Source organism: Halichoerus grypus, chromosome 6 (assembly GCF_964656455.1).
Source record: "Halichoerus grypus chromosome 6, mHalGry1.hap1.1, whole genome shotgun sequence".
NCBI classification, from domain to species: domain Eukaryota; kingdom Metazoa; phylum Chordata; class Mammalia; order Carnivora; family Phocidae; genus Halichoerus; species Halichoerus grypus.
Genome location: NC_135717.1, coordinates 67465984 through 67489950, shown reverse-complemented (window position 1 = coordinate 67489950; position 23967 = coordinate 67465984). Strand labels below are relative to the sequence as shown.

Sequence of the window (23967 nt, the reverse complement as noted above, 5' to 3'; positions counted from 1 at the left end):
CCCACAGGGGGCTCTTGTGCTCAGCAGGGAGTCTGCTTGAAATTCTCCCTCTCTCTGCCCCCCCAAATAAATAAATCTTTAAAAATGAATAAATATGGATTAGCCTAGAGTTAAAATGACCAGTGAATGTATGATGTATTAAAGAATTAGGACAACAAAAGTTAGAATGTTTCCTAGTTTTCTAACAATTTCTCAATAATTTGACTATAAAGATTGATTTAAAATGTGGTTTGTTTGCTGTATCAAAGACAGACAGACACACACACACAGCAGCAGGTATTAAATACGAGACAAACTTATACTGCATATGTTTTCTAGGCCACAACAGAGTAAGCCTAGAATTAACTAGGTGCAAGAGACTTAATCATATTAAAGAACAATTCTCAATATAAACATAGGCTCAGAAAAATAGAGCTGAGTCAAAGTCCAACTGACATGCATATTTTAAAAAACTAGATTTCTATGAACTTCATAAAACTGTTCCCCTTCTGACCTCTCTCTTCTGTAAAGTATATTTACTGCCTGTACCAGTGAATTAGGCATAATCATAAAGTGGCTTGGTATTTACCAGTGTACACTGTGTCAATAGTTGAGGCTGCAAATAATTTCCTAAAAGTCAAATCATCTGTCTTATTAAGCCAAAATGCGGTCAAATTTTATGTATGTTTGAAGTACTTTCAGAGCAATCCTAGAGTAAACAAATCCCAGTTGATATTCACAATGTAACTCCAGACAGTTTAGTAATTGAAAGATTAGGTAAAAACTTACTTTTCCAAGTTTACTATAAATTCCAACTTGGTATTTATTAAATATTTGTGGTTTCATGTTAAGACTAACTCTACTTGTGACCCAGTGACTTAAATAGACAGGATGTGAGAGGCCATTAAAAGTTTGTCCTTGATTTTGTAAGATGCACTTAAAAAGTATCTATACTATTTACTGGGATGTAGATAGCCTTACTTGAGCAGGTTACTAGACTAAGAAATGTGAGACAGTAAGAGTTTAGGTGAAAACAATTCAGAAAATAGATATACTTGCTAGACAACTAAATTTCCAAGGGATCTATAGGTGATCCAAAGACAATGTAAATAGTGATTTGAAATTTCAACTGAAACAAGTACGCTCAGCAATAGAGGACTATCCTCGATTGAAGAGGAGACCAATTAGTTGCTGTCAACAATTTTTTTAAAGGTTACAGTATACTTAACATACAGTGTTCTAACATTGCACTTTTTAAATATTACTGTACCTTACATTAAGAATAAAGTCTAATGAAGCATTTACCATGCGTTAGAAAACTAAAATCTAGATGCCATTACCATTTACCAGGAATATTAGTTAAATTATAAAAATGCAGTCATAGTGTGGGATGCCTGGGTGGCTTAGTCGGTTGAGCATCCGACTCTTGGTTTCGGCTCAGGTCATGATCCTCATGGGTCTTGAGACAGAGCCCCGTGTCAGGCTCCGCACTCAGCGGGGAGTATGCTTGAAGATTCTCTCCCCCTGCCCCCCACCTCTAAAATAAATACATCTTTTTTGTAATGCAGTTACAGTGTTACGGAACATGACATATCAAAGAGAACTTTAAATTCAGAAATGAAATTTGATTTATATTCTTCAGTCTGATTTAAGATCTATAATGCTAAGACAAAAATTCTGTCCATGAAAAACTTACCTTTGCTCTCGCAAAGTTGCTTGAATTTCACATACTCGGACTAAAGATCTTAAATTTTTTAATTCAGTACAAATTTCTGACATGTGAACACTTCCCATATTATGGGCTTCTTCTCGCAATCTCGATGCCTATAGATAGATAAATAAAGATCACATAAAATATAAATCACAATCACATACAAAAAAACATTAAATTTCTGAGTACAACTTTATACCAAGATTACAGAGTAATTCTTCTCATTTAAATCCACAAAATGATAGTGAATCTAAGGGGGAAAATGATTTTTTTTAAAAAAAAAAAGCAAAAACAAAAAAAACAGTCTCTAATGGTGGAAGGTACTTTTCAAAATTTCCCCCTTCAACTTCTGGAGAAAATAGTATTTCCAATTTCAGTACTGCATTGCACTAGGATAGAAGAACTCATGATTTGTGGTTAATAAAAGGTGCTGAGTCAGCCAGAGTAAAGTTCAGGAGTAACACTGATAAAAGGGCCTTTACTGTATTCTTGGGTCATAAGATACACAACATTATCTCTGTGAACTTAAGAGAAAATTTCAGACAGTAAACCGCTAAAAGAGAGAAGAAGCCAATGGCAGTAATTAGAATGTCCAAAGGTCCCTCATTCCAGAGCAAAACTGTTTCCTAACTTCTAGTTGCTAGTCTAGCGGAGAGATGTAAGAGTAGTCGTATGAAGAAGTTCTAAAACTATGAGAGCGGCTGGCTGAGTGGAAAAAGCTCACTGGCTTTGAGCCCCATCACTGTTTTAACTGGGTGACCTTGATATGTAATTTATTTGGTCCTAAGGGCCTCATCGGTAAAATGGGAGAACTCATTATCTGTCCTGGTTAACAGTTTTGAGAAGTGGAAAAAATTAAGCACTCAGCACCGTGCTAAATGCTGAGTATTTGATAATGGTAGCTATAACAATAATTATATTAAAATATTTTATGTGAAACCATAAAGTATTATCTCATAAATACCTTACAGTAAGTATTTACCAAATATTTTATAGAGTGACTATAAGCAATCTAATTAGAAATTAGTTATTTCAAATGTAGCTTAAATTCAGTGACCTAGATTAGATTTTCTAGAAGTAGAAGTTATATTTTGTCACTCATCCACAGGTAAAACATCCGCTGTGAATCATGTAACATACCTGCTTCTCTGCATGATCTGCAGGCCATCCTTGAACATGTTTTATGAGATTTTCATTAAAGTGTGCTGCTAGCGTAGGTGTTAATGAACACGTAGGTCGGGCAGATGAATTCTGTGGTACAACGGTTGCATTTGATGCATTACTACTAGAAGTATGATTTGGACCAGGCGATGGACTTCTCTGGCTACTGGAAGAGAAAACAGAATTGAATGTGCACTATGTTTTAAAAAGTAGGTATCCTAGAAATTGTCAATACCTTCTATTAAATTAAAGATATCCAAATTCCTAAGAAAAATTTGTTATATTAACATCAAATAAACAGAATTTAAAATCCAAAGTGTATTTATATCATGTATTCCTCTAACACACTTTTGGGGGGAAAAGAGCCCTTTTAGTAACACTAATGTCAGTTAAATTTAAACTAATAGTGCTCTCCAAATTCCATAGCAGGACCTGTTGATTTTGTATACCAGAAACACTAGTAAGAATGTAACTAAGAAATGGTCACATTTTAACAGTTGTAGATATAAGGCACAACTGAATAGTCTATTTTAAATACATGTAGATGAGGGGAAAAATCTATTGCCTTTGTTTAACATCAGAATGAAGTATTCAATCAGAGGGTAGATAATGTGAAGCAAAATACAGGCATCTTATTGGACAGCAATGAATGAGTTTAGTGGCAAAATAAGACCAAAAACGTAATACTCTGAGATTGGTTGTCTTCTTCTAAAACTGAATGGTTTGGGCTAGGGTTTGGGGATATGGTGGTGAGAACCAAAAATTTAATCACCCAAGTTGATTTCCTACCTGCTTCACCAGACTTGGCTCTGAATGAATTTCAGTTATTTCCAAAAACTAAATCTCCCAAAGGATGAAGAGTTTTCAACACTGAGGATATTTAAAATAATACTGCAGCCTCTAAAGACAATTTAAAAGAAGAATTTCCCAAAAATGTTCTGAGCAATGGCAACATTGCTGGAGTAAGTAGACAGCTTCCCAAGGTGATTATTTTGAAGGGAACAACTCTCATTTGGATGTATAAGTTCTGAAATGCTTGTTTAGAAAACAACAATAAAAACAACAGTTGAATTATTTTGCCACCTCATAGCAAGAAATAAAAATAGGAAAATCAATCAAATGAAAATCATTTTAAAGTTGTATTTGTTAATTAACAAAGAAACGTGACAACACAATACAGCCCTATCTGACAAGCAATCCACACAGGGGTCAGAGCTGAAGCTATTAGGAAAACCTGACACATACCAGTTGGGAAATATCGGCCTATGTTTTAAATTTAACATTTTTGGCTTCATCAATACACTCAAATCTAAAGCTGCTATGAGGAGGTTAAAAATGAGGTCATTTCCAACAAGTGAAGTATTACAGAATCAAGTGCCCTCTTTGTACAAGTATCACATATCCTATCATATTCTACTAAGTAAAATTCTAAAGAATCACTTTCTTCAAAAATAACCTGGCTTCCCTACTAGAGACAACAACCTACTTATAGATAAGATTTGCCTTTGTAAGTCTTTTAATACATAAAACTTAGGCTATCCATGAATTCTTCCAAGATCACATTCTATTATACATATATTTTTATAATATTCAAACAATGCAGCATGCAATATTAAGGAAAAAAATAATGTTTCAACACATATCAACTTACTTTGAGCGCTGAAGACTTCGAGGAGAGACAGGTTCATGACCTTGCTGCTTGTCAGCAGTTACAGGCTGTTGCGTGGCCGATTGTGAAACCGGTCCTTGCTTAACTACTGGAGTACTAACCTGAAATGTCAAAATCTGGTGAGATAGGCTTCTATCACATAGATAAATACCATGGAAACTAGATAAAAGCACAAGTACTACCAATGAAAAGTCCCTATTATTTCTATTCTTTAGTAATTTATTTTTGCTTTTAATACTTTTTTTAAATTAACATATATTATTTGTTTCAGGGGTACAGGTCTGTGATTCATCAGTCTTAGACAATTCACAGCGCTCACCATAGCATTTTTTTTATTCTTTAGTAATTTTTAAGATAACATGAGCTGTCCTAATTGTTTCATAATAAAATTAGTATTAGTGATACAGACATATTTAATTATGTAAATCATGGTCATTTAAGTTCCCAAATCCACACACACCTCCAAATCTAGCTGGATAATCTTAAACTCCAAAAAATCTAGAGATTTAAAAAATTAGAATCAAATGAAGTTCACGTAGTTAGAAGAGAGTCTAGTTTTGAGACTAAGATCTAATTTCTTCATAAAATGGCCCAAGGCCATAAAGATTATTTTCTTAGCAGCAGAACAGCACAAGAAACTACTTCTAATGTTGAGCCCAGTTTTCTTTCCAATACACTAAAATAGCTCTTCTGATTTACTGTTACTTTTATATCAATAAAGACTAATGTTACCACCTCCTAAAAATACAGCTGCTCAAATTTCAACCACATATGCAGAGAATGTATAGACTGGTTATTAGAGAATGAGCTACGGCCCATATAAAATTCAACTGGAGTGGTCTTCAAAAAGATGGTACCCTACAGAGGTGGAACAAGAGGTCCATGATTATCAAGTGGGGATATATATACTATACATATTTAGATGCCACAGAGAGAGAAAACAAGTACTTTTAAATATAAGCCCCAAATTAAGGCAGAGAGACATAAGTCATATCCTCCAATAGCAGTTTAAAAAAAAAAATTTTTTTTTAAAGATTTGAGAGAGAGAGAACATGGGGGGGGGGGGGGCAGAGAGAAGCAGACTCCCTGCTGAGCTCAATCCCCAGACCCTGAGGTCATGACCTGAGCTGAAGGCAGATGCTTGATCGACTGAGCCACCCAGGCGCCCCTTCGTTTTTCTGTTTTTCGTTTTTTTAAATTAATATGCTCCCAAAAAAATCTGGATAGATTTTTTTCTTTTTTTACTTCTGAACATAAAAGAACATGTTCTTTTATAAAGAACATTTTTATAAGGTCTACATCATATTACTGAATGCCCACTTTAAAAAAAAAAAAAAAAACTTGGAAAAATTTTCATATGTTAAAAATTGTTAGCCATATGCTTAAGGGATTTGAAATGCTAATTTTATAAATGACTGTAAAACTAACATTGCCACTTCACTTTTAGTCATCATTTATTGTACTCTTAAGATACCACCCTGAGGATGAGTCTTAAGCTCTAGTAATAAGGTTTCTATTGCTGAAACTCACATTTTTATTCTTTTCCCATCAAAATGCAAACAATAAGAAATTGTGTAATAAACTAATACATTTAACACAGAATTAAAAACAAAAAAAACAAAAAACCCAATCCAGACTGACCCTAAAATATGCTTAGGTAAATGACTTAAATAGGGAAGGGATGAGCCAATAGGGAAGACCTAAAAGCTGGCCTACCAGTTTCAAGTTATGTTTCAATGCATTTTTATTTTAAGGCTTCTGTTTATGATTTTATTTCAATATAAAATTTTTGGCAGGACGCCTGGCTGGCTGAGTAGGTAGAGCATTCGACTCTTACCTCAGGGTTGTGAGTTTGAGCCCCACATTGAGTAGAGATTGCTTAAAAATAAAATCTTAAAAAAAAAAATTCTTTGGCATAAAAGATTGAAATAGCCCACTTTTTAATTAAAAAGAATTTCCTAAATTTACAATTAAGAAAAAAAAAAACAGGGCGCCTGGGTGGCTCAGTTGGTTAAGCGACTGCCTTCGGCTCAGGTCATGATCCTGGAGTCCCTGGATCGAGTCCCACATCGGGCTCCCTGCTCGGCAGGGAGCCTGCTTCTCCCTCTGACCCTCCCCCCTCTCATGTGCTCTCTCTCTCTCATTCTCTCTGTCTCAAATAAATAAATAAAAAAAAAATCTTAAAAAGAAAAAAAAAAACAATTGCAACTTGCATATACTAACTTCCAAATCTTTTAATGTTTTTGCTGGTGGTATACAAAGCAAAGAATGAGTGTAACTGGGATTTGCTTACGAATTTGTGGGCAAGACTCAAATGATGTAGTACAAAATCTGAGTGCAGCATTGTTAAGGTCCTGTTTATAGTCCAGTAAGAACAGACCAACAATTTTTAACTGCTCTGGGGAGCCACCCATGCAAGATTTTGCTTGGATAAACACAGGTAGCACAGCTTAGTAAAATGGGTTGTGTTCAGGAAGACGGAGTCCTCAAATCCTGAGTCCACCACAAAAACTAGATTTAACTGCAGGCTTCATTTTCTTATCTATCAAATGAAGCAAAGAGTAGTTGATTCTCATGATGTGAAGTTAAATACATATAAAGCTCGTAGCACAGAAACGGACTCATTTCTAAAATAAAAGTATGGGAGGAAAAGCCACTGGAAAACCTGTTCTATCTTTTAGAGCTAAAAAATTCTACAAATATTAAGACAATTAGTATACCCTTCTTTATCCCACTCTCCATGTCACAAATCCCAAAGCCAGTAAGAGAAAACAATCAGCATGTAAAAGTAGCACAGATGATGGGACACCTGGGTGGCTCAGTCGGTTAAGCATCTGACTTTGGCTCAAGTCATGATCTCAGGGTTCTGGGATCAAGCCCCACATCTGGCTCCTGGCTCAGTGGGGAGTCTGCTTGTCCCTCTACCACCCCCCCACCCTGCTCATGCTTTCTCTCCCTCTCGCTCTCAAATAAATATAATCTTTAATAATAATAATAATAATAAAAAGTGGCAGATGCAATTCCCTCCTCTAGCCCCCCTCAATTTACTAAGAATCTAACCTGCATCTATTCTCACCCATCATTCATTCCACCACTACTACATTCTCAAAAAGGGCTTTTTCTACAATACAGATTCTAAAACATTAAGCTTGTTTTTCCAAAAGTGAGTGCTTTCTTTTCCAAATTTCCCTCAAAGGCAACATACCTTTGGCTGTGATGAAACAGGAGGAGTACTAATCAAAGGTTTGATAGGGACTGTGTTAGTTTGAGGTGTGCTTATCCTTGGAGACACATACGATCTTGGGGATGACGCATCAGAAGTTAAAGACATTGGAGACTGATTAGATGGCTGGGCTGTGAAAAAGTGAAGCAATTAATTTCAAATAACCCAAAACTTCTGTAATATATGTGCAAAAGTCTTTCCATCTCTCCACATGCCGCCTGAACCCCAAAGAGAACACTTATCTGAGCAAGTCAGAATCTGAAATACTCACTGGGGCCACACAGACTAAATGAGCTGTGGATCAGAACCAAGCACACCCAATGTGTGCCTCCCCTAACCCCTTTCTTAGGCTGAAGCAAAAAGGTAAGCCTGAACCTATTCTCATATGGAAGGCATCCTCACCACTCTCATTTCTTTTTTATTCTACATTTAGGCCTTTATCTCCTGTCTCATGAGGCTCACCAGAGGGTTGTTGAGTCTTTTTCACTATTATATTTCAATTTTAGAACAAGTGTTCCTGGCTAAGTTTATCAGTTTTATGAACTGGGGCTGGGGGACAAGTCCAAGTGACCCTTTCATTTCTCCTTTGTTCCCATGTAGGTCTCTTTCCATTGGATGCTTTCACAGAAAAAGAGAAATAGCTAATTTAAGAAAGGACTTGAGCATTTCTGTATCCTCTGGTCAAAAACCACCAAACATCAAGCCTGAACCAAACTTCAACTCAAAATATATTCAATGTTTCACAAAGATTGAGGACATATCAGTTTATGGAGTAAACTATTTCACTGACAAATTCTGAAGTAAATATATATTACAGATTTAATGGCAATACTGCAAGATAAATGTCAATGCTTGCCTCATCTCAAAAAAAAATACTGTAAATACTGGTGTTAAAAAAAAAAATCAAACATCAAATCATTATAGCTAATCTCTTCAAAGACTAAAAAAAAATTTGCTATGAATCCCCCTCCAAATCAATATATAATTCTAGTGATACCTAAGAAAATCAATACCTTGTGTAGAGAGCTGAGCAGCTTGAGAAATCAAAGAAGTTATGTTGAAAGCAGATGGTCCAGCAGTAAGAAACTTATGAATTATAGACTGCAATGAGGCTTGTGTCACAGCTGCTGTAAGAACTAAAAACATATCTTAAATTAAAATAAAAACACAAGAGGCATATTACGGCATTAGTAACAACTTGAAAACTCAAAAAACCCCCAGGGGAAACTGCAGTGTTTCAAACTAGAACTCTCAAAACAGAAATCTAGAAGATAAGAGTAATAAAATGGCTGAGCAGGGAACCCGATGCGGGGCTTGATCGCAGCACTCTGGGATCATGACCTGAGCCAAAGGCAGATGCCCAATGACTGAGCCACCCAGGCATCCCCTGGAACTTCTGATTATACCTGAAACCTACTCACTGATACCTAAAGGGCTTAGTAGGTTACATGGAATTAACTGGATAAATGGTAGCTATTTCATGCAAATGCTTTATTAGACAAGCTGACCACTCAAACCCTGCAACAACCTTTTAAAAACAGACATTAAAAAGCTAGGTAATTTAAGAACATCATGTATTTTCAGAGCACAAGATCTTTTATTATTGACATTTCTTATGCTATCATTTCTTTACAAACTGTTTAAGAGCCCCACTTTCCCTAGTAAAACATGTACCTATCATGTAGGAGAATGGCATAGTTACCTTAAAAGAATAAAATCAAAATGCAGAAAAGTACAAAAAAACCCCCAGAATTATTGACCAACTAGCCTGAAATAGCTCCATTTTTAAGATAAAGGAAGAACTTAACCACTTAACACTACTGTTAAATATATTATGTGACAATGTACACAAGTCAAAATCGACTATTCTAAACAAAATTTTGCAATGCTCTCAGGACTATTTCAATGGCTTGTGAATTAAAACTACATGCACTTTTATTCAGACTTCTTTGAGGTGGCTCCCGTAAGTAATTTAGTAGCATACTGAAAAGCAAAGTTGGAATTAACAATGCAATTAACTAGGAAAAACAGAAAAATGTTAACCATTACCTCCCATCTCAAATTTTTTTTCAAGTATTCTAAGAAGGAACTACCTGAATTCCTACTTTGAGTAATTAGCCTATTTTTAATACTCCAAATAATGATTTACCCATATACAAGAGGTTTTTTGAAATATGCTAGAATTCAAGTGTTTTTATATCGGTTTTGGAAAATGCTGTTTTTTAACTTAAAAAAAAATTTACCATACATATTATGCAAACAGAACAGCTTATTTCCAGTAACTACCAGATACAAAGCCAAGTCTTAAAAAAATACAGAAAAATCCAAGTATTGCTAACTCAATTACAATACCAAAGGCCTTAAACAATGGGGGATATAAATGTAAAAGAATGAAGCTCAAATGTGAATTTCAAAATGAAACAAAGACCATTCCTAAACTGGGGATTTTACTAATCACAGAATTCTGCACAATACAAATGAATTAAAAAAAATTGTTAACTATGAAAATTTACCTTCATTTATTTTGGATATGTCCACATTAGAATTATTAAGTTGCAGCGTGGCTTGCAAAGCAGGAAGCAGCTGTCTAAGAAGGTTTGGGTCCTGAAGTAATGGAGGTATTGGTGACTGTGGAACAGGAGAAACAGGGACTGCTGAAGCAGATGTTGGAGGTGCAGATGTGGGATTCAGTCCAGAGGCAGAAGATGTGGAAGGAGTTGTGCAAGAATGTGATACAGATTTGTCTCCTGGTGTTGACTCTAAGTAAAAAGGAGGTAACAAGGCTGAAAAAAATTACTCGAATAGAGGAAACTAGAACCAACATCAAAAAGTCAACTTTCATGTGCCAAACACCTAATTCAAGTGACCTCATTTAATTTTACCAAGGTAGCACAGAGGGGGCTCAGTAAATATTTGCCTGATTAGAATAATGAGGTAGGCATTTTTATATCCCAATTTCATAGGTGAGAAAAGTTCTCTGAACAAGAATATGTAACTTGCTTGAAATCACAAAACCTGGTAAAGCAGTGATTCAACCATATTCATGTCTGGTTCTAAAAGTACCATGTTCTGTTTACTAGTAATACTGTTTCAAACACAGTTACGTATTAACTACATGTTCAAATAAGCTTCTATTAGGATAAAGGGACAATACAATTCTCTTCGACTTAATTTAAGGTGAAAATGTTTATGACCACAATAATAACCGTCCCAAACATGACAATGGCCTGAAAAGAAATCAGGACTGGCACCATGGTGAGCACCTCCAGAATGGGCTAAGGGGAGCAGATAAATGAGACTATGAATTTTTATACTTAACAACTGAGTTTCCAGATTACGTACTTTCCTTTTGTAATTAAATATATAAAGCACCTAGCTCTGTTTGTAGCATTTAAAAATTATCAGCACTAAAAAGAATCCTTTTTAAATAGCAACCTCACCCATAATACCCTATATTCAAAAAAACCAAAAAACAAAAAACAAAAAAAAAAAAGTATAAAACTTGTATGGAAAATTATCATTATTTGAAAGCTGTCCTTGCAAATTATGTATATAGAGTCAATGCAATTGTGATGAAAACCCCAACAGCATTTTTGGCATCATTTGACAAGTTGATTCTATTAACTTATTTGAAAAAGGTTAAGGGCCAGTACAGCCATAAAATTCATGAAGAAAAAGAACACAGCTAGTGAAATGTGTCTTGCCAGTATGAAAACTTGTATTTAAAACAAAACCAATTTAAGGTAGATTAAACGTCTGTATGTACGTTTAAAATCTTTACAACTAGTAGACAAAAACAGGAAGGTATCTTTGACATCTAGATGCAGAAAATTACAAAAAGCAAACCAATTACATTCAAAGCATTGATAACCAAAGTACTTCTAAGGAACTTCTATAAATCAGAAAAGACAAACCCACATGATAGAAAAATGAACAAAAGACATGAAGTAAAGACATTCCACAGAAGTAAACTGAACGGTTTTAGAAAAAACTAATGATCAACCTCACTGATAATCAGAAAAATGTGAATTTAAATCAACAGGATATCCTTTTACGCTCACCAGAATGACAAAAACTTTAAAAATCTGACAATATCAAAAATTGAGAAGGTGTAGCAGGAACTTAACATTTCTGGTGGAGACTAAATTGATACAACCACATGGCAGAATAATCTGGCATTATCTAAGAAATTTGGAGATGCACACACTTGATGACCCAGTAATTCTCCTTAGGTATAATACCCTTAGAGAAACTATGATGTATGTAAATTGGGAGAAACATTCAACAATTTTTATAATACTATGCTTGTTTTTATTTTAGCACAAAACTAAAAAACTTCAATGTCCACCAACAGAAAGATGAACACGAACTGTATTTTCGTACCATGGAATTTTACTAATACAGTAACTTTAATGGAAGAAAAAAGAAACAGAGAACCTCTGGGTAAAAACATTAAGACTCAACTATTCAAGATGTTCATACATATTCTTACAATATTGGCCCAAAGACTAAATATGATGAAGATTTGCGAAAGTATCTTTAATTTCTCATATACACCCATTTCTTGAAGATTTTCAAATTCATATATACATTATATAACCCAAATTAAGACTGCTATTATGATGTATAAAAGTTCCAGGCACACTGCATTTGAGTATTACACTGCTACCTAATAACTGTAAATCCTCAATTCCAATTCTAAGAACTAAACATTCATTAGTCTTCACGTCCCCCACAGAAGCTGAGAATTACAAGCAAACTTACTAAAAAAGGACTCCTCTATCAGCCTTTTTATACCACTACTGTAATAGTCACAACAACTAAGGGCAATAGGCCTCTGAAGTATGGACCTCACAGCTGCTTTAAAATATATTTCATGGCTATGCTGATCAACTATGATCAAAACTTATAAAGTGTAAGACATCTGAATTTTTGGATGGCACGCATTTTAAAGGAGGGTTATTCAGTCTGCTGATATGTTCAACTTTGCAGTTCTGGATTCATAGACAAGTATACAGAAACTTGAATGAAATGAAGATTTTCCCTGTGTAAACCTGTCAGTTACTGCATTTTATGGGGTAATTAGAGACGACAGTAGCTGTTTTCTCCAGGATCATATTCCCTAAGAGTCAGCTTAGGGGATATATAGCTTAGGGGCCTTCTTGATTAATGTATAAAATGAAACAAGTTCTGTATTTTTACTTTCTGCATGAACAATCAAATTAGTACTTACATACCTCTGAAATGATCCCTACTCTTTTTGTTACTTTTATTGTTGCTTTCTTCTGTTTTTAATGATAGGAGATGGAGAAGGTGTTAACTGTTTTCAAATGTATTTTGATGCGGCTAAATCTACCCACAGATTTGAAAAATTAGCACAGCTTAAAAACTCTTCAGTGCTGCCCTTCAATCCAAAAGGAAACACCCCAAAATAGGAAACTAATACTTATCACTATAAAGAAATAAAGTAACAAAAACTAAATATCCTTAACTCCTAGTTCTAATAAGTTTACCTTAAGAAGTTTCTTCTGAAGTTTTGTGAGAGATCACTGAAAAGTAGTATGGAAACCAGTTGGTACTACTTACTATCTATGAGACCCCTGAACAGGTAACCTCTTTATCTAAAGGCCAGAATTTTTCTATTAAAAGGTTTGATTTTGAGTATTAGTTTTCAACAGAATATGTATCAGAATCATCTATAAACAAAACAGAACAGATACCTGGCCTCCACTCCTAATGAGTTTGGGAGGTCCAAGCATATGTTGAACTTCTAAGAATTCTATGGGTGATTCTGACATCCCTTGCTGATTTTTGAAAAAATAGATTAGAGAGCTTCCAAGGTTGCTTTTAACATTAAAAACCAAAGGAAACAAAACCAAAACAAAATAAAGCAGCACAGCACAAACATACAGGAGTGAGTGGAATTAAGGATAAGATGCAAGACAGGAAAGTGCTAAACCTTTTTTCCAGGGCAGGTCCTCAGCATACTATTTTCTTACGGAGGTGTAACTGACATACAACATTATTAGTTTCAGGTGTTCAGCACTGTTATCTGTATATACTGTGAAATAATCACCAAACATAGTTACACAATTCTTTTTCTTGTGATGAGAACTTTCAAGATTTAGTCTCTTAGCAACTTTCAAATATGCAACAGTATTATTAACCACATAGTTGCCACACTGCACATCACATCCTCATGCTTTATTTTATAACTGGAAGTTTGTACCTTCTAACTTCCTTCACTCATTTCCCCCCAGGCAACCACCAATCTGTGCTCCGTATCTGTAAGCCTGGTTTTGTTTTTTAGATTCTTCATGTAAGTATTTCCACACTATTTTAAATAATGGCTCCACTCACCTCATCTCCCTGAAAGACACATCCATACAAATGCCCTTCCAAAGCATGTTACATGTTAAACATTTTACTTATTACTTACCTCAATCTACATGTATAACTGAGAACAACATATTGACTTTAATAATATAAATATAAAATGCTAAAAGGCAGTCTTAGTTTTACCATTAAAATATTACAAAAGAAAGGTACTAGTTGGGTACCTCTCCTCTGTGTTCTGAGTGCCCTAACACAGATCTACTATATTGCCCAACATCTTCTATTACATAGTTTATTATCTTTCCCTTCTATTAGAACTTGAATTTCTTCAGGAGAGGGATTTTGTTATATTTACCTCTGTAGCCCTGTAACAAAATAGGACTTGGCACCAAGATGGCATCAACATGTACTTGTTGAATGGGTGCCTGATTCTGCAATAAAGGCCCAGGTTCATGTACATGTGCTCTCCCTCTTAACCTCTAGGTTTAGAACTTTGGATAACGGGGAGGAAAGCCTAAGGTTTCCATCCATAAATAACTGACAAAACAGACAATTAACAGCTTACTTTATGCTATTTTCATAAAGGTAACTATATATAGTCTTAGAGATAAATTTAACTTATGTAGGCTTATTTTAAATAATCTTATAAAATACTAAACCTCTCTTCCTTTTTTTTTGAAAAACACAGAAAGGAAACAGTCATCAAATATACTTTTTTTCTATATAGATATTTAATTTTAATTAACAATTCTATTTACCTGAAACCTTTTGATCTGGAATCTGTTAGGAAGTAAGGCTAATATACTTAACAACGTGCTTATACAAATTTGTATCAAACTAAACATAAACAAAAACTTGGGACCTTTGAAAATAGTTAAAGACAGAATTAAATGTACATAAGGGAATAAATGTAGTATTTTGTATTACAAAGCCATTTCTATAGGCTCTTCCACTTTTAAAGAGTATCACCCTCCAGTCTCAGTCTTTAAATGCAAACTTTCCCAAGCATTAAAAAACCTAGCTTCCTTTGAGCATTTTTCAGTTTCTTACCTAACCTATTTTAAACTTAAATAAACTAAGTCACTTTCCCATTTGACATTTCTAAGACTTACAGACTTTTTTTAAATTTTTTTTTTTTAAAGATTTTATTTATTTATTTGACAGAGAGAGAGAGAGAGAGCACAAGTAGGCAGAGTGGCAGGCAGAAGGAGAGGGAGAAGCAGGCTCTCCGCTGAGCAGGGAGCCGGACGTGGGGCTCGATCCCAGGACCCCAGGATCATGACCTGAGCCGAAGGCAGCTGCTTAACCGACTGAGCCACCCAGGCGCCCCTAAGACTTACAGACTTCTAACCAACTGTTTAATATGAGCTTTAAAATAGGCTATCCTCTGATTTTTTTGTGTATACTCTTTGACAAAACTTCTTTCCCTTTATGCTTGTGAATATGAATTATTCATTTACATTTCCAATGCTTACCAGTAGGGGGCGTAACCTACCAGAGACTAAACGTCACATATAAATCAAATAGAAATCTGTTACTATACCCTGACTCTTTAAGTTTTAAGTAATATTCACCTCTTCTAATTCTAGGCACCCATTCAAAGTATCCAAGAGTATAAACCAAAGTAAAAATCTATTTCTGACCTACATTTTTTTGGTATGCCGAATAATTCCTTTTAGATCTACAATAAGATCTAAAAAGACACTGCACTTAAAAAGTAAAAAGTACTATATTGCATTTCTAATCAATTTCCTCTGATGCTTAGACAGTTGCTGTAATAATATTCAAAGGGACATGTGAACAAAGCTCAAACCACTGATGCAACAAGGGCAGCCTGTTTTGTTCTATTTTGTAGTAGTGGTATTATACTGAAGATGAGGACATGAGAAGTTACAAAGGAAACAAAGTATTCAAATGTAGTAGAAAAAAAAACTGTAATAAGGTAGCTAGGTGACAGCACCTGGTATATAATCTGCGACTTTCATTTATTTTTAATTTGACAATTCATGAATATGTTAAATCATATATACACCCAGAACCTTTACTATGCATTTACAAAAGTACATAAGTATGGTGCTGATGTAAAATATATTAAGACATATTTCTGCAACTTGCTTTTTGTTCAACCGAGGAAATCTTTACGATAATACATATAAAGGATAAACATATTTTGCAACTCTTAAACAGATTTTATTAAAAAGTGATTCCTGCAATAACCAACTTACTCCCACCAATTGTGCTTCCCCATATTCAACTGGTAATGGTCACTAAGCTCAAGGGTGAAAAATCTTATTTTAATCTTAATTTCCAGTATACATTGATAATCTTTCTCTTGAAAATTTTTACCCTGTTAAAATACATGTAACATAAAACCTACCATTTTAACCATTTCTAGGTTTACAACTCAGGGGCATTAAGTATTTACACATTACTGTGCAAACATCACCACTATCTCTCTCCAAAATTTTTTCATCTCTCCAAACAAATTCTGTAACCAATTAGACAAGGGCGCTCCTTATCATCCCACTCCCTAGTAGCCACTATTCTACCTTCTGTCTCTATGAATCTGCCCATTCTAAGTACTGCATATTAAGTGGAATAACATTTGTCCTTTTGTGTCTGGCTTACTTCACTTACACTAAGGTCTTCAAGGTTCACTATGTTGCAGCAACATGTGTCAGAATCTCATTCCTTTTTAAGGCTGAGTAATAACACATTTTATTTATTTATTGTCCATCAGCTGATGGGACACTTGGACTGTTTCCAACTTTGGGCTATTGTAAATAAAACTGGTACAAACATCAGTGTATTAACACCTGTTTGATTCCCTTTCAATTCTTTTGGTTATATACCTAGGCAAAAAATTGGTTGATCCTATGGTAATTCTATGTTTCATTTTTTGAGGAACTGCTAAACGGTATTCCATAGGAGCTGCATCATTTTGCACTCTTAAAAGCACTGTACAAGGGGTCTAACATCCTCAAAAACCCTTATTTTCATTGCTGTTTTTGTAATAGTCATCCTAAGGATGTGAAATGTTATTTTATTGTAGTTTTGATATGCTTTCCCCGATGTTAAACCCCTTTTCATGTGCTTACTGCCTAGCCTTGGAGAACATGTCTATTCAAGTCCTTTGCAGATTTTTGAACTAGGCTGTTTCATTTAATTGTTCAGTTACAGGATTTCATATATTTGGATATTAATCCCTTATTAGATACATGATTTACAATTTACTTCCTCCCATTCTGTGGGTTGTCTTTTCACTCTAGAGTGCCCTCTGATGCACAAAAGTTTTAATTTTGATGAAGTCCAGTTCACCTATTTTTCCCTTTGTTGCCTGTGGTTTTTGTGTCACATCTAAGAAATCACAACCAAATCCAATGTCATAAAAATTTTCACCTGTTTTCTTCAAGTTTTATAGTTTTAGCTCCTAAGTTTAGGTCTTTGATTCATTCTAACTTTTCTAACTGTAAACCAAGGCTGGCAATCTTAAATTCCTCTTCTATAAACTGCTTATTCCTATCTGTTGCTCATTTTTCTACTGGATTGTCTTTTTCCTATTGTTTTGATGTATTCTTAATGTATCTATAACATACTGTTACATATGTTACAAGTATGTTCTCCCAATTTGAGATGTGTCTTTCAAACCTTATCTCTGTCAGAGAGTTTTAAATGTCTTACATGTTTAAATCTATCAACATTTTTTTTAAAGGCAAATGCATTTTGGGTCTTGATTTAAAAAGCCCTCCCCTGGGTGCCTGGGTGGCTCAGTTGGTTAAGAGGCTGCCTTCGGCTCAGATCATGATCCCAGGGTCCTGGGATCGAGTCCCACATCAGGCTCCCTGGAGCCTGCTTCTCCCTCTGCTTCTGCCCCTCCTCCCTGCTCCTGCTTTCTCTCTCTCTCCGTCAAATAAATAAATAAGATCTTTAAAAAAAAAAAAAAAAAAGCCCTCCCCTACCCCTCAAATTATAAACAGTATTTTCTAATATTCTTTCATCACAGCTATTTCCCGTCTCATTGTTCAAAGTGCCATCTTAGGTTGACTAACATAATTTTAAACTTATTGACTAAAACAGACTAAATTCTTCCACTAATGTATTCAGTTATTCAACAAAATTTGAGTCACTAACTCTGTGGCCAGTTTTCCTAATTTTCATGAATACTTAGTAATCTTAAAAATTATTATAAAGCAAAGCAACAGAGGGAGAGCTGAACATGGCCTACTAAAGCTAGTTAATGACCTTCTACATTGGCTATAAGAGGCTACTGCCTTAATGCATATGAAGTCTTCAGGTTCATTCAAATCTATAGATACCATCAAAATATAAAAGGGAAGTTTATTCCAAGTGATTAACTCACACCTCATGTTAATGAATGACTAATCCCCCCCTCCCACTAGATTGAGTGTGGAACTATGTAACCACTAAAATATTTAGATACATGCTAGCCCTCAGAAGATTAGCAAACGTCTGCTGCTTTGGTTATTTTGCTTTACTTTTCAAGTTTATCTATGCTAATAAATCATAACTCTAATAAATTACTAAATAAACTTGCATTAATAACTAAGGTCATTAAATTCTTCTGACTTCTGGCAGTCATTTGGCCAAAGTAATGGTCTCCTGCCTATTTTGTCATTTCATGAATCTGGAAGGGAGGGTAGAATAGTAACAATTTAGAATGGTCAATGGGGGGATATGGGAAGGCAGAGGCACCTGGATGGCTCAGTCCGTTGAGCTTCCTGACTCTTGGTTTTGGCTCACGTCATGAGATCAAGTCCCTCGTCGGGCTCTGAGATATGCGAAAAGTCTTCTAGAGATTCTCTCTCCTTCCCTCTCCCCCCCACTCATACTCCCTCTCTTGCTCTCTAAATCAAGAAAGAAAGAAAGAAAGAAAGAAAAGAAAGGAAAGGAAGGAAAGGAAGGAAAGGAAGAAAGAAAGAAAGGAAGAAAGAAAGAAAAAGAAAAGAAAAGAAAAGAAAAGAGAAAGAAAGAAAGAAAAAGAAAGAAAGAGAGAAAGAGAGAAAGAGAAAAGAAGGAAGGAAGGGAGGTTGGTTGGCTAACAGGATGCCAACTGATAAAAAAATCAAGTTTTAGGTTTTTAAGCACACCACTGTCTCTATTAGTTTGTTTTATCGTTGTCCAGTAGAGTAATCTTGCCAAAAGATGTTCAAATGTTACCCTAACAACAAATACAGGATACCTAACCTTGTTTCACCCTACCTAACACCAGGATTGTTCCCTACAAAAAACGAGAGCTTCAGATTCTCCACACTCTCTTCAAGCAAGCACAGACTGAATTTATCTTAGGTTCTTTTTCTTAAAGGCACGCTGGCATTAAACAGATCTAAATCTATTGCTGGTATCCTTTAATTAGATTCACAACAAATGTAATCCTCTTCTTTTTCTCCAAATACATTTTTAAAACCATGACCACTGCAGGTGCTTCCCCAACCTTTAACACACTCATTACCATTCTTTCAGTTATTTATCCATCTACAGTAAATACTTACTGACTGCCTATTATTTTGTCAAGAACTAGGAACAGAGCAACAGTTCACAATGACAAAGACCTTGCTCTCGTATTTATTACAGCATCCTACCACTGACACCCCCAGATAGAGCTTAGCTATACTATTAGCACTTACAACCAAAAGTCTGAGAAGTCTGAGCTTACCCAACCATCAACCTTTTAATATAAATTATCTGTTAAGGAAAAATCAAACAAGGAAATCACTATATTGATGAGAAGAGTCAATAGGAAGCTTAACTTGAATAACATGAATGTCTCCACTGAGGAAAAAAATATATTTCAAATTAATGGACACTTCACAAATTTAGACTAACTGGTAAACAATCTGAAAAGATTCAAATTGTTACACAATTTAAAAAAACAATATTGCCTTCATTCATATGTAAGGAGTACTTTGAAAGATTATACAATTTTCCCTATTTCAACAGTCAATCGCAAGGTAACCAAGTCTTTTCCTCTTTAAGTTTAAAATTATTACATGCAGAAACTCTAGGTAAAGTTTGTGATTAGCAAACATACTTTGTAGAATTAAAATTGACTCATCTATCATTTGTTAGGAATTTTGAATTACTGGAGTCCAAATTAATACAGATTTGATTGTGTCTTTCATTACCTACAGTTTTATGGAGATAACATGAATTTTAGAGAAACTGCCTCTAACATCATGTACTTAAACAGTGGCAATGTTCAGGTTCTTATCTAAGAGATATACCACCTTCCCTTACAATGTTGTTTTAAGAAATAAACTAAAATATATATTAAATACTTAGCACCATGCCTGGTACACAGTTAATTTTTAATATTTAAAAAGTTTGTCAGGAATGGTGCTTGAAGCATGGAGGGAGAACAAGTTCAACATGTAATTAACACCTAACCCTAAAGAGTTTAATTAAATGAACTAAAATTATAATGTGGTAAGTGCTATAATAAACAAATATAAGCACCAGTGTTTGGGACAAGACTGGGAGAGGTTAACTGACACTGAGAACCCAAGGACATAAGAGCTGGCCTTAAAGAAAGATACTGAGTTCAACAGAATGGAAGAAAGAACATGTCCTTCTTTTCAGCAAAGGCTCAAAACAAGAAAGAATGTAACATGCGCTCAGAAATGTGTAAGTTTGCAAAAGATGAATTATAAGGAATGTAAGAGTGAAATGATGGAGATCAAGCTAGTCAGACAGGCTGCAACCAGACTCTCAAGTACTTGGTATAATCTTACTAAGAAGTATGGATTTTATTCTGTAGATAATGGAAAACTATTAGAAGGAAAAAGCACAATCCAATCTGTATTTTATAATGATGCCACTGTAAGTGAATAGTCTGGGTAGAAGGAATCAGAGCAGTTATTTATAAACAGGTTTATTTCAAGAGAGATGTCCCGAGTTTCAATAATGGTAGTGGCAATAACCAGAGAAAAGGATATATACACATAAGATACAGAAGGCAGAATCCAAGATTTGTTGATAGGTAGGTAGGGACAAATGCTGAAGAACAAGAAAGAGTTGGGAGGACAGTGTAGTTACTTACTGAGAGGAATTTGGGACATACCAAGTGCTTATAGAAAGGAAGCAGATATATGTAAGAGTTATAAATAAAGACTTGGGAGTCACTTTCGTAGACAAGACTGCCCAGCAAAAGAGAACATGCTGAGCAAGAAAAAAAGAACAAAACACAGTAAAAAGCTGAACAATACTGGTATTTAAGGGGTGAGAAGAGAACTAGGAAAAGGCTAGCAGTATCCCAGAAGCCAGGGAAAAGAATTTCAAAAAGGAAGAGTTAAATGAACAAGAGATAAAATGAGATAAAGACTTTTTAAAGGCCATCAGATTTTTTTTTTTAACTGACCAGGATTTTAAAATAAAATTTGTGACCAAATAATCAAAATTTAAGAATTGAAGAACCATTAACATCCTTTAGAAAGTACTACTACATTAACAATTACTGTATTAATTTAGATTTCATCTCTCAAGAATCCTCTTTACAATACTAACTTAATTCTCCTTCAGGGTAAATATGACTTATATATATGAATTCTGGTACAAACCATCTTAGGGGAATCTGACAACATTTGGAACAACCTGTTTATAACGTATTAAGCGCTATACGATAAAAGTATGTGGCTTAATATGTAATGAAGACTACAGAAGAAATTCAAACATGCATAAAAGGAAACGAGAAGCAAAAGAAATCTAATTATGAGAACTCTTTGTCAGCAAATTAAATCAATGTGAAATAATGAATCAGACAATAGATTAAAAGCTTAAAGACTCATCAGATCCCTGTAGCATCTCCTAAACCCACAGGACATTTAAAAGTTTCTCAATATTTACTTATGCTAATCTGCTAATTAGTCTGCTAATGGGTCTGCCCATAATTTATTTACTTATTGCCTTTTAATTTCCTTAATTTCTTAAAACACATTATAATGTGTTAAGCTTAGAATTGTGAGTGGTCTGTGCAAATATACTTATCTCCTCACTCTGCTTGTTATGTGTTACCTCCTAAAGTAGTTGTTGCCACAATTTTTCTCTCTTTTAACAAGCTATGGTTATCAGCACTGAGCTGGATAACACAATTTGAGTCACAAAGTTAACTTCTCTTCAGATTTAAGTTCTAATTCAGACATTAAGACTCTATCTTGTGGCCCAGAACACAGTTTTCTAATTCACAAACTGAAACCAATAGTTGCATGTTATGCAGAAGTAACAAGTTTTAAAATGTCTCTATTCGTATCAAATTTTAATTAACAGAAAATTGAGACAATATCTAAACTAAACCATCATGACATTTATCACAAAAACTAAAAATTACTTTATACAAATATGAAGGGACAGTCCTTTGACTCTGCTAAAAGTTAGTTAAGCCATTACTAACTGTTATAAATTAAGCACTTGACTTCAAAGTGTCAAAGGCAAAAAACAGTTCTAAGGCTTCATAATTAAAAATTAAAAGAAAAAAATCTAAATATGGCTAACTCTAGACCTAAATCTATGCAGTAACATTCTAAAAAACTTTAAAAAGAATTTATAATTAAGAGTCTTATTCAAGCTAATGGAGATAATGTAATATAATCAAAAACTCAAACTATAGTTCAACGTGCAGCATCTAGTAATAATGGCATACCTTTTCTTTCTGTTTTCTGTGCAGGGACAGAAGATGTGGGTGTAGGCAGTTTTGATAAAGTAGATGCTCCATTAGCATCAAATGATTTCTTTGGCTGGTGATCAGACTGTAGCGTAAATGGACTAGAAGGAAGAGTGCTTGGGGTAGCAGTTGGATGAACCACTGGTTTGATGGGGTGCTGTACTGGCGTAGAACTACTGTGAGTCTCTGCTCTTGGCAGTCTGTAGTCTCTGTCATTGTGTCTGCTTGTTTGAGACAAAATATTCTGTGGGAGCAAACTACTGGCATCACTGGAATGCTTGTCTTCCACTTTAGTTCACAGTTCGAAAAAAGAGATGTAGGAATGACGGAAGGGGGAAGAAAAAAGATTACGTTAGAATCCTGTCTTTAACATCAGCTAATTTAGCAACATACTTGTACCTTGTTACAGAACTGCAAGCCCAGTTAACGTCTGCAGTTTTAGCTCAGGTCATGTTCCCAGGGTCCTGGGATCGAGCCCCACGTCGGGCTCCCTGCTCTGTGGGGAGTCTGCTTCTCCCTCTTCCTCTCCCCCTCCCCCTGCTCATGCGTGCTCTCTCTCTCTCTCTCAAATACATAAAATCTTTAAACAAACAAAAAAATCCAAATACTGAAAGAGGATTTTTAGCTCAACTCTAAGTAATCTATACTCATATTTCAAGTGCGCTACTAGTTTTGGGGGATTCTTTAGAACCACACCACAGTTCAAACAAAACATTAAAAAAAACAATATATGTGGAGTTCTAACATTTTACTCAAATGAAAAATTTTAAGTATTTTAAAAATATGAAAAGCAAATGGTCCATTCTTTTAAAATATTGGCCATGGGTTCTAATAACTGAATTATCCACAGTGGTTCAATAGCAGAAGAATATTAGCTTTATTAGCCTGATTTTTCTGAATACTAAAGTAGCTCATTAGTGGTCTCTAAAGTAGTCTGTGCTAGGGCTTACATGACCTCATTTTGGGATGGCTGAATTTATGATCAACTGTGCATTCAATAAGTAAATCAGTCCATATTTTTGATAATGCTAACAATACCAGTTAGTTATAAACTCAAGTTATAGATAATGCTATCTGAAAATAGAAGGCCAACATCTGGCAGCATAGTCAGAAAAATCTACTTGCTATTACCAGTTATACTAAAAACATCCTCTTCCAATTTAAAGTCACAGAAATATTGAAACCTCAGAAGTACTGCTGCTTCCAAAAAGAGT

At 34.8% G+C, this 23967-nt stretch overlaps 1 protein-coding gene across 8 annotated transcripts in view; it reads right to left on the bottom strand.

The window, feature by feature from the left end:
• Positions 1–23967, bottom strand: part of WAC (WW domain containing adaptor with coiled-coil) — an 86590-nt gene that overhangs the window by 3403 nt on the left and 59220 nt on the right. For 5 of the 8 annotated variants that reach the window (XM_078075310.1, XM_036099652.2, XM_078075309.1 and 2 more), the window contains exons 7-13: positions 22733–23041; positions 10257–10502; positions 8757–8879; positions 7726–7874; positions 4503–4621; positions 2831–3017; positions 1676–1803 (exon numbers count right to left, since the gene is read on the bottom strand). In XM_078075310.1, coding sequence (XP_077931436.1) covers positions 1676–1803; positions 2831–3017; positions 4503–4621; positions 7726–7874; positions 8757–8879; positions 10257–10502; positions 22733–23041 — 1261 coding nt within the window. The remainder of the gene's footprint in view (positions 1–1675; positions 1804–2830; positions 3018–4502; positions 4622–7725; positions 7875–8756; positions 8880–10256; positions 10503–22732; positions 23042–23967) is intronic. The other 3 variants (XM_078075313.1, XM_078075312.1, XM_078075308.1) reach the window with 2 other exon arrangements.